Source organism: Paramisgurnus dabryanus, chromosome 18 (assembly GCF_030506205.2).
Source record: "Paramisgurnus dabryanus chromosome 18, PD_genome_1.1, whole genome shotgun sequence".
NCBI lineage: Eukaryota > Metazoa > Chordata > Actinopteri > Cypriniformes > Cobitidae > Paramisgurnus > Paramisgurnus dabryanus.
In genome coordinates this window covers 4342384-4355460 of record NC_133354.1, presented here as the reverse complement: position 1 = coordinate 4355460, position 13077 = coordinate 4342384, and the positions used below count along the sequence as shown (strand labels likewise).

The window sequence follows — 13077 nt, the reverse complement described above, 5'->3', positions numbered from 1 at the left end:
AATGAAGCCTCGTTTGCTAAAATCGAGTAACTTTGGCCAGTTTGAAACAAGCTTCGAACCGACGATTCGAAACAAACGATTCTTAAATGTTTCGAAGCCTCATGAAGCGTGCTTCGAAATCGCCCATATAGCCTGTAGTTTGACTAGATTTTGAATTTAATTGGCCTCAAGTGTCTTATTACTTGGTAGAAAAATGTTTTGTAAACAAGACTTTTTTTGACAAACAGATTATAAATTAACCTTTAATATTATTATTATTTTTTTAAATAAATGGACATTTTAAAAACAAGCACAGCTTAACATTCAATAGCTTGTTAAGCAGAAAATCCCATAACAAATAAATAATTTTAAAGCTGTTTTAATACAGACATGGTTTTATCAGCACTTTCTATGACCAGAGAGTAGAATCAAAAAGATTTGCTTTAAAGCCAAAGTGCTTTACAGTCATGAATTCAGCAGTGTTACAGTCTGGCACTACAGCATTCATTCATTAGTAAAACCCAATGGACATAAACACAAGCATTTACAAATGCAAATCTTTATAATCAATCTACTGAAGCCCCTCATTTACAAGAGAGCTTTTCATTTAGCTTAATACTGTAGTTCATCACAGTGAGATTGGCATGATCAGTTAAACATTTAAATACACAAATATATATTCATTTACAATCTGTGACATTTTGTCAGTATAAACAGCAAATCATCCATCAAAATCTGACTTCTTGATTTAATCTTAAAACTATCAAGACCTTGAAGATCCAAAGTCCCTTTTCCTCTGTTTGTCTGGATGTGCAAAACAAAATCTCTCATTTTAATTTAAACTTTCAGCATTTTCACCGTTTTTGATATAAACTGACATGTTTTATATCGCTATAAAAACTTTAGGACCATGAGCAAGTAACAGTTTTAGGCAATATTCACGGCCTTTAAACCTCACACCATAATATGAGCTGTGATTGGTCTGTCACAAAATCACGCTTTAGTGGAAACATTACGCACAAAGCTGTTAAACATCAGTGTTTAAATGTTAAACACCAGTTTTCTCCTCATGTTCTTTACAGACTTTGACTTCTGTTAGATGATTTGCTGTCGTCTATGGATGTTTCCAGCACTTCTAAAGACCCTGAGAAGAAACATGAGCTCCCACACACATGTGGCTGTCCAAGACTGCATTTCCCAGAATGCACTGAGGTCCTCGCTCAAAGTGCTTCAGTTTTCATTGCGTAATGATGTAAGGTTGACTTTTGACCTGTCATGAGAGAACAAAACGTTGTTTATCATTTAAAAATGGACAATCTACGTTTTGATCACTCCAGGAAACAAACCAGATGCGAATGAAGCAAATAAATTGCGTTATTTCACATAATTGGACGTTTTTGGTTAAAGGCGGGGTACATGATTTTTGAAAAACACTTTGGAAAAGGGAGTCGGGCCAAGTACATACTTGTAGCCAATCAGCAGTAAGGGGCGTGTCTACTAACCGACATCCTTGCCTGGGTTGGGTATGTGTGGGGCGGGTCTATCAAAAGAAGGTCCAGATTCTATTGGGGTAGGGGCGTGTTTGTTTATTTGATTTCAAATGTCAACATTGGCTCTCAGAGATCATGCACCCCGCCTTTAACTTGCTTCATTTGCGTTCAATTCACGTGTCAAATTCAGATGCAAATACGATTAATTAGCTGGCTGTAGCTAGCTAGAAGTGTGTGCGTGCGTCAAATTGAATAAATAGTGTTTTCTACAACTTGCCAGATTGTCCAACCTACCTTCTTACTTTTTTCCCAAGCAAGATTTTGTTTAAATCCCGTTTTTATAAAAGTACAAAGATGTGTCATATAGCTCCAGTGCGACAATGATTTTGTCTGCCTTTGTTGTTTCGTATTTCTGCCTTCGCATGCTACGTCGTCATCTCCTGATTGGTTAATTCAGCGCGAAAATCTGCTAAATGTAATATTTTTTCAACTTGCGCAATTCATGCGTTATCCGCTTCAAACGCTCAATTTGCGCATGAAATTCAGTGTGAAATGTCCGCGGCCGCCTTTGTTGTTTCGTATTTATGCCTGGGCTTGCTACGTCGTCATCTCCTGAATGCACTATTATTTAAATTAAAACTACTGACATCACATCGAATTCGTTAAAAATTATAAATAACTCCCTTTTTGAATTTAAAAATAATTTTATCCTTTATTACACATAACATCTTTCAAAATGTATTTCAGGGGCAACAAATATGTTTCTAATTTTAACCCATACAGCAAAAAAAATATATATTTTATACAAACTTTTATATTTTGGCCTGGAAAATATAAGTATATTATTGCTGTTTAAAATATATTTAATTTTAATGTTTACAGGTTTGTAACATTTTTCTTCCAATGCAACGTAAATATAAATGCTTTGAAATATATTTATTATTATTATTACTAAAAAAAAAAAAAGATAAAAAATACATTGGTGAAAAATGTTTGGACATTTTTTGTATATTTTAAAATATATTTAAAATTATGTTTGAAAAAATTTATATTTTCTGCCTTATGGGACCGACCAAACAAGTGAATAACTCTAGTTTTATTTTAGTGTAGTAAGATTGTTACTTGACGAATTTGAATGTTTTAATGAAAATATCAATGCTTTTATGATACAAAATATTTATTATATTACTTAAAATATTTCTCAGGCAATAAAATATTAGTTTTATGTCATTTTGTTTACCTGTTATGAGTCATGTGACTCTTGACAAGATGTCCAGCAGCCAGCGCAGACATGAGAGAAAGTTCTCCAGCTAACACCGTAGCGCAGACGATCCGTGCCAGCATCCGTGCGTTCTCGCCAGGACACTCCTCGCTCGCACCGCTAACATTTAACATCTGATAACAGACACACAAATTATTTCTGTTATTCAGTTCATAAGTTATCTTTCAGCCTTTGTGGCCTTCATATTGTTCAAGTACGTGTGCGTTACCTGTAAACAGGCGTTTTGTGCAGGCAGGCCGGTTCCTCCTCCCACAGTTCCCAGTTCTAATGATGGCATAGTGCAGGAGATGTACAGATCCTCTCCATCAGGCCCAACACACTCCATTAAAGTGATACAGTTACTGCTGCCCACCGTCTGCGCAGGGTCCTGCACACAAAAATCATTTCAGTCAATGTTGATAAACAGCTTTTTTTTAAATACAAAAGGTCGCAGGTAAGGCACCTGTCCGCAGGCGATGTAGATGGCGGCTACAATATTTGCCGCATGAGCATTAAAGCCTCCCACGCTACCGGCCATCGCCGAGCCCACCAGATTCTTACTGATGTTCAGCTCCACCAGAGCGGCCGTGCTGGTCTTCAAAACCTTCAGACAGACCAGAGAAACACAGTGAGCAGGAGAAGCAGGTGGATAGCAAATGCAGATCTGAGGTTTTGGCGCTCACTGAACAAAGGTAACATCTGCTGTATCCGACTCACCTCTTTGACCACTCGCGCAGGTATGAGCGCTTCACACACTGTGGATTTTCCTCGGCCGTTGATCCAGTTGATAGCGGCCGGTTTCTTATCAGTGCAGTAGTTTCCACTGATGGCTAACTCACGTAGGTCAGGAAATTGCTCACGGACTCGACACAGAGCCTGTTCTGTACCCTACAGAGAGACACAAACACAATTCTGTCTAAAAATCCAGTTTTTTTTGCCATGCACAGTAAGGCTACAAAATGTTTTGATAAAAATAGAGCTGCAACTAACGATTACTTTCATAATCGATTAATCGGGTGATTATTTTTCGATTAATCGACCAATCGGATAAAAAACATCAATATTAGATATTATTTCAGTTATTATAGTTAAATAAGGCACTAAATTAAGGTGTTCATCTGTAGAGGTTTTACTAATATGTTTTGCATTTTGATATTTTAAGCCTTAAATAAAAAAAGTAGAGGTAGACCGATTAATCGGCACAGATAGTTCATTTGTGGAACAATCGTTTCAGCATAAAAAACATGCTAATAGTTTTTCCGAGTGTGTCATTTGCTTCATATCATTATAAAGTAATTAATTTGCTGAATTGATGCCGCATTATCAGAGAAACAACATCAAGATGCTAATATTAGTAGTACTCAAACAGTTACACGCAGATAAATCCAACCCAAATGTTTAATGTCATGATTATTACAATCAATTTGCATTAGTTTATTTCCAGCTGGTTACTTTTATCCATTTTTGAAGTTAATAATGAGAAAAAGCAAACTATATGCAGCTGTCGGCTACGTTAACATGTGCAATAAATCAAAATCACTGCAATACATCTTTTGTTATTTTGATTATTGAATTATTATGTGTTAAAACTGAAGCAAATAAAGTACACGACTACAAATCTAATAGACATTTATATGATTTAAATTTTACCAGTGGGAGTATTTCACACAAGTATTTACTTCAATACTTATTAAATATATTATTAAAAAAATATTTTCATGTTTCAGTACTGTTGTTTTATTACTTTGTAATACATTTCAGCACCGTTTCACTTTGAGTCTTATGTTTGTTTTTTATCCAGTATCCATTTTAAAACTATCAGTCGATTAATCGGTTAATGGCAAGCAGGGACCAACTTCATCAGGATCGGTTATATCCACTATCGGTCGACATCTATAAAAAAGTTCATTTGCTTTTGCTTCGTCATTGTCCTGTTAGGGTTGCCAGATCCGCATACCAAAACCAGGCCAATGGCCATTCAAAATTTGTCCAAAAGCCTCCCAATGACTATATTTACAACCCAAATACCAACAACTTATGGACCAAATCCTTCAATCTCTAACCCATCAAAAAACATCTATCTGCAGAAACAGATTAAAAGTAGCCCAATTCAGAACTCTGCCAAATGGTCGAGGATCTGGCAACCCTACCTTGCTTTTAAAAAAGCTGGTTGCCTGATAAACATGCAGCTCGCGTTATATGAACAAAACGATGAATTTAAGCACGCAGCTCGCTCTGTTTGCGTCTGACTTTTATTAAAGGCGCACAGTTTGCGCTGTATGTCCACACTTTTCGACGGGTTGACAACGAATTTCATTATCGATTTTTATAAATAAAAAAAATCCCACAAAACCCATGGACCATGAAGCATGCAATATAAAAGTGTTCCTCTGTGTCACAGACTGACCTTTGACAGCATGTTCATGCCCATAGCATCTCCAGTCTGAGACTGGAAGCGGATGTACAGGTTTCTCCCAGCCAAACTGACCTGCAGCCTTTCCAGACGAGCAAACCTACAAAACACACATGCACATGTTACATTGATGACATTACCATCTGGCTGGTGCAGTGCTAAAGTTAACCCATTATTTTTAAAGTGCATGTCCTCTGACCTGCTGGTGTGATCGAAGGCCTGTTTGATGGCACTGAACCCCTCTGAGCTCTCCATCCAGCCCTTGACCTCTGCCGCCCTGCATGCTGATGGCAGCTGCACCACCGGACCACGAGTCATACCATCAGCTAAAACACGACTGCTCACACCACCTGACAGCTACACACGCAACAAAACAATCATTAGTAAAAATGAAACGCAGACGAGATTATAAGAGCAAGTAAAGGAAATGCAAGACTCACTTTGATCGCTCTGCATCCTCGATTGGTGCTGGCCACTAAACAGCCTTCTGTAGTCGCCAATGGGACGTGGAATTCTTTACCATCCATAAGCAACGGTCCGGCCACACCCACCGGCACGGGAACATAGCCAATCACGTTCTCACAGTTAGTGCCAGTCACCTGAGAATGAAGAGAGTTGACATTTAGACTCTGATCCACACGTGACCTTAAAGTGCACAGCTGATTGTGGATCAGTACCTTGGAGTAGTCATAGTTTGTGTAGGGCAGACTGTCCAGGGCACACTGGTTGGGCAGTTTGGCGGAGAGCATTTCCCTGCGTATGGCCACGCCTCTCTCTGGACTCTCCATCAGTGTCTCCAAGCGGTATCCTGCGATGCTTCTGCACTCCACCAGAGCCACGACCTCAGCGTTACTCAGGTATCGAGCTCCTCTCTGGAGAGAAGAAGAGAGGTGATGATGTTATGACCACAAACGTGTAGTTTAAATCAGGTCAAATGCAAGTGTTATGATGACTTACTTTTGGGTCTTTAAAAATGGTGAGACACTCATCTACAGGGCGGCACTGTTCAGGCAGATCCTCTTTGACTTCATCTTCTTGGTGTGTAACATCACAATCTTTCTGGATTAAATTACAGGACAGATGCGGCTCGATAGGCCTCAACACCTCATCTGTAAACAACAGAGAGTGTGAAAACACATTTCGAAGAGGAAAACAAAAGGGAAAGTTGTAGAGAGATGATGAATGATTTGAACGGTCCAGTCTTATTGATCTTTCATTAGCTGATTGTCTAACTGTGTGTTCACACCAGATGCAAATTAAGTGAATAAATTGTGTTACTCACACTTAGTTGGATGCTTGAAAACGTTGAGCTAACCTGCGTCACTCGCAAAGTGAAATCTTTGCGTAACTCTCGAAATCTTTGAAATCACTTTTGTAGCAAAATCTTTGCGTCACTCGCGAAACGAAATCTTTGCGTAACCCTCGAAATCTTTGAAATCACTTTCGTAGCGAAATCTTTGAAATCACTTTCATACCGAAATCTCTATCACTCGCGAAACGAAATCTTTGCGTAACCCTCGAAATCTTTGAAATCACTTTCGTAGCGAAATCTTTGAAATCACTTTTGTAGCAAAATCTTTGCGTCACTCGCGAAACGAAATCTTTGCGTAACCCTCGAAATCTTTGAAATCACTTTTGTAGCAAAATCTTTGCGTCACTCGCGAAACGAAATCTTTGCGTAACCCTCGAAATCTTTGAAATCACTTTTGTAGCGAAATCTTTGAAATCACTTTTGTAGCAAAATCTTTGCGTCACTCTCGAAATCTTTGAAATCACTTTTGTAGCAAAATCTTTGCGTCACTCGCGAAACGAAATCTTTGCGTAACCCTCGAAATCTTTGAAATCACTTTTGTAGCGAAATCTTTGAAATCACTTTTGTAGCAAAATCTTTGCGTCACTCTCGAAATCTTTGAAATCACTTTTGTAGCAAAATCTTTGCGTCACTCGCGAAACGAAATCTTTGCGTAACCCTCGAAATCTTTGAAATCACTTTTGTAGCAAAATCTTTGAAATCACTTTTATACCGAAATCTCTATCACTCGCAAAGAGAAATCTTTGCGTAACTCTCAAAATCTTTTAAATCAGTTTTGTAGCAAAATCTTTGCGTCACTTGCGAAACGAAATCTTTGCGTCACTCTCAAAATCTTTTAAATCACTTTCGTAGCGTAATCTTTGAAGTCACTCGCTCGCGAAGCGCAATCATTGAAGTCACTCGCTCGCGAAGCGCGATCTTTGAAGTCACTCGCTCGCGAAGCGTGATCTTTGAAGTCACTCGCTCGCGAAGCGCGATCTTTGAAGTCACTCGCTCGCGAAGCGCGATCTTTGAAGTCACTCGCTCGCGAAGCGCGATCTTTGAAGTCACTCGCTCGCGAAGCGCGATCTTTGAAGTCACTCGCTCGCGAAGCGCGATCTTTGAAGTCACTCGCTCGCGAAGCGCGATCTTTGAAGTCACTCGCTCGCGAAGCACGATCTTTGAAGTCACTCGCGAAGTGCAATCTTCGAAATCTTTGAAGTCACTCGTGAAAACTAAATATTTGCGTCACTCACGAAACGAAATCTTTGGGTCACTCTTGAAATCTTTGAAATCACTTTTGTAGCGAAATCTTTGTGTCACTCACGAAGAACAATCTTCGAAATCTTTGTGTCACTCGCAAAACGAAATCTTTGCGTCACTCGCGAAACTAAATCTTTGTCTCACTCTTGAAATCTTTGAAATCACTTTCGTAGCGAAATCTTTGTGTCACTCGCGAAACAAAATCTTTGCGTCACTCGCAAAACGAAATCTTTGTGTCACTCTTGAAATCTTTGAAATAATTTTCGTAGCGAAATCTTTGTGTCACTCGCGAAGCGAAATCTTTGAAATCACTTTCGTAACAAAATGTGTGCGTCACTCGCGAAACGAAATCTTTGCGTCACTCTCGAAATCTTTGCATAACTCGCGAAGCAAAATCTTTGAAAATCACTCGCGAAGCAAAATCTTTGCATCATTCGCACAAATTCGGATTCCTCCACTCGCTACGTCATAATCACATCACTTCTAAAGCAAGCTCCTGATGGCTTCAAGCGCCTGAAATGCTAAATTCACGCGAATCGCGCCATACGATGTCTATCGCATCTTTGCATCGAGTTAACATGTAAATTACTCATGCTTAACCCTTTAATCGCGTCTGGTATAAGGTTGCAAAGCTCAGGAATTTTGGAAATATGCTAAGTTGGAAACTTAAGGAATTAAAGGAAATGAATCGTAAAATTTCTATAATTTTTACAAACTGCATCACATACAAACATTTGCTTCCTCCACAACCGACTCATCTTCATCCACGTGCCGAAATTCCCATATGTTCCTGTGTTATTTCCATAGAAAGTTTCCAAAATTCTCAGAATTTTGCAACCCTAGTCTGTTATGAACGCACTTAAAAGTAACTATTTAATTCATTTCTTGTTTATAAAGAAATAAGCTGATATCGTGTGTCGTAAAGTTTTGATTGACAGCACACATTAACCTGTCTGATCTTTGCGAGGAATGTTTCGATCTGTGTTGGATGCCTCTTGGATTTTGGGAGGGGCGGGTACCCTGTGACAGCAGTCCTCTTCTCCTTTCCTATTGGCCACAGGGGATCTGATGGACAGGGAGGATTCTGCTTCATCCTGCTCGAAAAACACGTACTTCACCGCCAATAACAGAGCGAGAGAGAGAGTGATGATCTGCTCCAAATCCAAACTGACAGAGAGAAAGAATGAAATGTTATCACAACACTAAACTAATAAATTCCCCCTCGATCACACTCGTATTTCTGTCAGCTCATACCGGTTCATGGCTCTGTCGGACTCCATGCTGGGTTGAGTCAAAACCACATCCGAGCCACTTGTGTTGTGAGCCGGAGATCCGGCCACCAGGCGAGTGTGAGCGTGAACCAGCGCCAGACCCAAAGACTGATGCAAACACAAACCAGAGGAATAAAAAAACTCTTCGAATGACATCATACACCATGTCAGGTGTTAAAACACAGCTCACCATGATCATTTTAACTCTTTGTGTGACCGGGTTAGGTTTGTTACCCTCCTCTTCCTCCAGAACACGAGCGAAATGACTGAGCTGCCAGATGGGTCGACCCTCTCGACTCTCACGGGATAACTGCAAAAAAAGATCATGTTAACATAATCTCACATCTGTGCACAAACACTGCTGATGTACTCCATCACTGACGTTCTCACCTCCAACACCAGTGACACGCAGGCAGGGAAGAAGCTCATGAACACCAAATAATTGGCCAGAACCGACATGCAGCCAAAGCCACACATGATCTCCAGCTCACGCACACCTGAAAACAGACACAAAAAGTGATGATTATTAAGACATGAATGTTGGGTGAGTTCTAGTGTTACCATTAAGATTGAGGTATCTTACCAGACATGGTCCCCACTCCTATAACAAGACACTCCACGACCGCATCCAGAGTAAATGTGGGTCCCAAAATGGCCATTCCCTGAGCGATGTTCTCTCTGACCTCTTCCTGTAAGTCACACCCAATCAGATCAAACCAACGTATACTGTCAAGACTACAGTAAAATCACTTTATGTTTTAACCGTATCTAACTATGGAAAAATCTCTGTAATGCACAGCTTTACTCCTATAATAAATCAAAAGTGGGCTCCATCCCTCACAGCCTCAGTTTCTAACTAACATGGCGGCAGACTGAATAAGGCGTATTGAAGCAGGTTTTGTTTTTGAGTTGTTTTTGTACCTGTGAGTTTGAGCTGAGTGCAAACTTGGCAAGCGTGCAGGCTTTAGAGAGGTCGATCAACAACAGGAAGAAGGGCAGAGCCTCACTGGAGAAGAAAATAAACGATTAGATGGATTCACAGCAGCTTCTGATCATGAACAAATATAAAGCAGAAAAGATAAGAAGAGTAAAAATGAGTCGTACTTTAATCCTGTGAGCTCTTTACCCAAGACTTGAACCACCACAGTACTGAACACAAAGCTTGAGAAGAAAGTAAACAGACCAGCAATACCTGAAATCCAAAAACATTACAATATAAATATAATGTACAAACATGTAAAGATTTATTGGTTACATTTAAAAATATTGTTTTCTTAATGCTAGTACGTCACTTACCCAGTATGTATTTAGAGCCGAGCTGTCTTAGGTTTCTAAACTGGAAGTAGATGTAAATGATGGCGGCACATCTCGTGATGGTTAAAATTAAAACATCACTGCCTAAAACTTTCTGTAAATGACAAACAAGAAAAACATCAGCATTATAACTTGCATGTCAAGCACTTAGGGTGGATCAACAGTATTTCATGCATTCTGACTTATTAACACAGTTATAGAGTTGTTTTTCTCATGCTAAAAGTAGGCAAAGTATCAAATGTTTTGTTATCGGAAAGAATCGCTGGAGCTGATCTGTCTTTTATAAGTCTGATAAAACTAAAGACTCTTTGGATATATGTAGGATGTACTAGGACTCAATAGGTACTCAAGATTAACATCAGATACACAGAAACAGCGCGTGAAAACAATTCCTGAATCCCAAGTACACAATATTAAAATTAAATTCCCGCACCTCCTGCACTTTGGGACATTTATGATTCCAGCCACACATCTGGTCGGTGGTACTGAAAGCGTTCATGGACATCAGACACATCGTCATGGCAACCGTTCCCACAATCACCTCCCATGGATGGGAGGCGACGAACAGGCCATGAAACCTGAAGACACGAGACATGATCATCACGGATCTCAGCGGATCACCTGTCAACAGAACAGATCAAAACTCATAAATATATTAAAAACACAAAATAGATTAAAGCAATTAATAACACCTAGTTAATAGGGCTGGGCAAAAAAAGTGATTTTTTTTCGATTCATCGTTTTTTAAAACGTGGTCGATTAAAAAAATCGATTCTCAAAGAGCAGAATCGATTTTTTTTTTCATATTTATTTCCGCAAACATTGAACGGAGGAATGGAAGCATTTTAGATTTCGCAAGCAAGACGTGTCGTGGCTTTTAATTTCTTTTTATTAATTACCCACTTGTAAACTGTTGTTCACTGTTCTTTTTTATTAATATAGTATGTGTATTAAATCTATATTCATTTAGTTGAATTGAGAATCGAGTATAAAAACCTACCTGAGAACCAGAATCGAAAATTTAATCGAGAATCGGAATCGAATCGATCTGGAACATCTGAATCGATACCCAGCCCTACTAGTTAATATCACACATTAACATTTATAATATAACTTCTATGTCAAAGTGACACAGCAAGGTCACAACTTACTAAATGACAAGAACATAACAAATATAAACTTATACAGTTTAAGTAAACAACTTTTAGAAATTAGGAATACTTAAATCTTTTTTATATTGTTTTGCATTATTTTTATTGACTTTAGCAGTATTACTCCAGTTAACGATCTTTAAAAGACAGGTGGGTTTTTAACATATTTTAATATCTTTAACATAACACAAGCTCAGTGTTTATGATGACACATACGCACAGCACACTCACTTTAATATAAAAACATTAATAGCGTTTGACACATCGCTGTCAAGTACATGAACACATTTGTAATCAAAGAAGTCAACAAATGCAATAAAATACACATTTTAAAAAAGGTAATAAAAACGTACGTTTATTGCGTCCTTAATAAATTTGCTAAAACACAGATGATGAAACGAAGATTGCTAAGCTAACGTAGCTAGCGCGACAGCTTTATTAAAAGCGCTCGTATTCTCGGTTCACATTTATACAGTCATAATAAACCCGTTCAAATTAACACAATAACACTAATAACTGTGAATAAATGGAGAGATATAACTGTTATAATTCTCACGTACCTTCATCTGATCTTCTCAGCGTCCGTGTTACAGGGTGACTAATTTAACGTCATCCGCCCTCGACTGCCTCGCGTAGTTTTTGTTCAGAGCAAACCACGCCCCTATACAAAAAAACACCTCACTGTCTTGTTTAGCTCAATTTCATTGGTTAGCTCTGTTGCGTAGTCTACGCGTCTCGCGGACGCGTGATTCACCCCCAAACCAGTTAAGCACAAACCACGCCCCGTATGCAAAAACCTCACCCAACTGTCGTGTCTAACTCAATTTCATTGGCCAACACTGTTGTGCAGTCTACGCATCTCGCGGCCGCGTGATTTTTCCCCTAAAGCAGGTAAGCTCAAACCACGCCCCGCAGCCATGACCAAATGTATTTCATTGGTCAAATACATCACAGCCACCGAATGGTGAGATCGGCTGGTGTTCTGGCTCTTCATATTCAGTGGTCCTGGGCAGAGCATACATGAATATTCATGAGTTTGCTGTTTCACGTTAAAGCGCCACTGAAATTATTGCGCTCCTCGGATCACACAGAAATATTTGTAGGAATTATATTTACGCTTTAGAGACAGCGTACAGAGATGTAAAACATGTATTGTTACTGTTATGCTGTTTATGCCCGATATTTAATAGATTGTATCATGTACAGTATGTCCAATTCCATAAAAAACTTACAGCAACTGCTTTGTAATGATTTTGTGGCAGTCCTTGCTCAGTTTGTTGCCTACATAACTGTCAGACATTAGTATTAAATTCATATATGTTATTCATGAACTCGTATATAACCATTCTCAATTGTTTTCCCAAACACACCATTATATGTTTTACAAACACGGTTAGGTGGTGAAATCAGAAACCACAAACTTTAATAATGTTTTAGTCATATGCGACAAGCTTACGACAACAATTGTAAAAAAAAAATTATTATCCATTTAATTATAACCAAATAATAATAAACAACTTGGTGTGGCACAGGTCAAAAATAAAAATAAATCCCATATGGCAAAAATAAATTTCTCTGGCCAAAAATTAAAGTTTTAAATACATTTGGTAGTGAAGCTTAATTAAATATTTTTTATGTATCAAC

At 38.7% G+C, this 13077-nt stretch overlaps 1 protein-coding gene across 1 annotated transcript; it reads right to left on the bottom strand.

Annotated features, from left to right (window-relative positions):
• Positions 1 to 342: 342 nt before the first annotated feature.
• Positions 343 to 12115, bottom strand: hmgcrb (3-hydroxy-3-methylglutaryl-CoA reductase b). Its single transcript, XM_065243820.1, has 20 exons — positions 11994 to 12115; positions 10716 to 10903; positions 10265 to 10376; positions 10073 to 10160; positions 9890 to 9974; positions 9552 to 9657; positions 9359 to 9465; positions 9159 to 9278; positions 8952 to 9076; positions 8647 to 8864; positions 6101 to 6252; positions 5821 to 6015; positions 5584 to 5742; positions 5343 to 5500; positions 5138 to 5243; positions 3448 to 3618; positions 3194 to 3334; positions 2960 to 3118; positions 2710 to 2864; positions 343 to 1249 (listed from the first exon to the last, which is right to left on the bottom strand). Exons 2-20 carry the CDS (start codon positions 10881 to 10883, stop codon positions 1210 to 1212), a joined length of 2565 nt encoding a protein of 854 aa, XP_065099892.1. The 5' UTR covers positions 10884 to 10903; positions 11994 to 12115; the 3' UTR covers positions 343 to 1209.
• Positions 12116 to 13077: the final 962 nt, after the last annotated feature.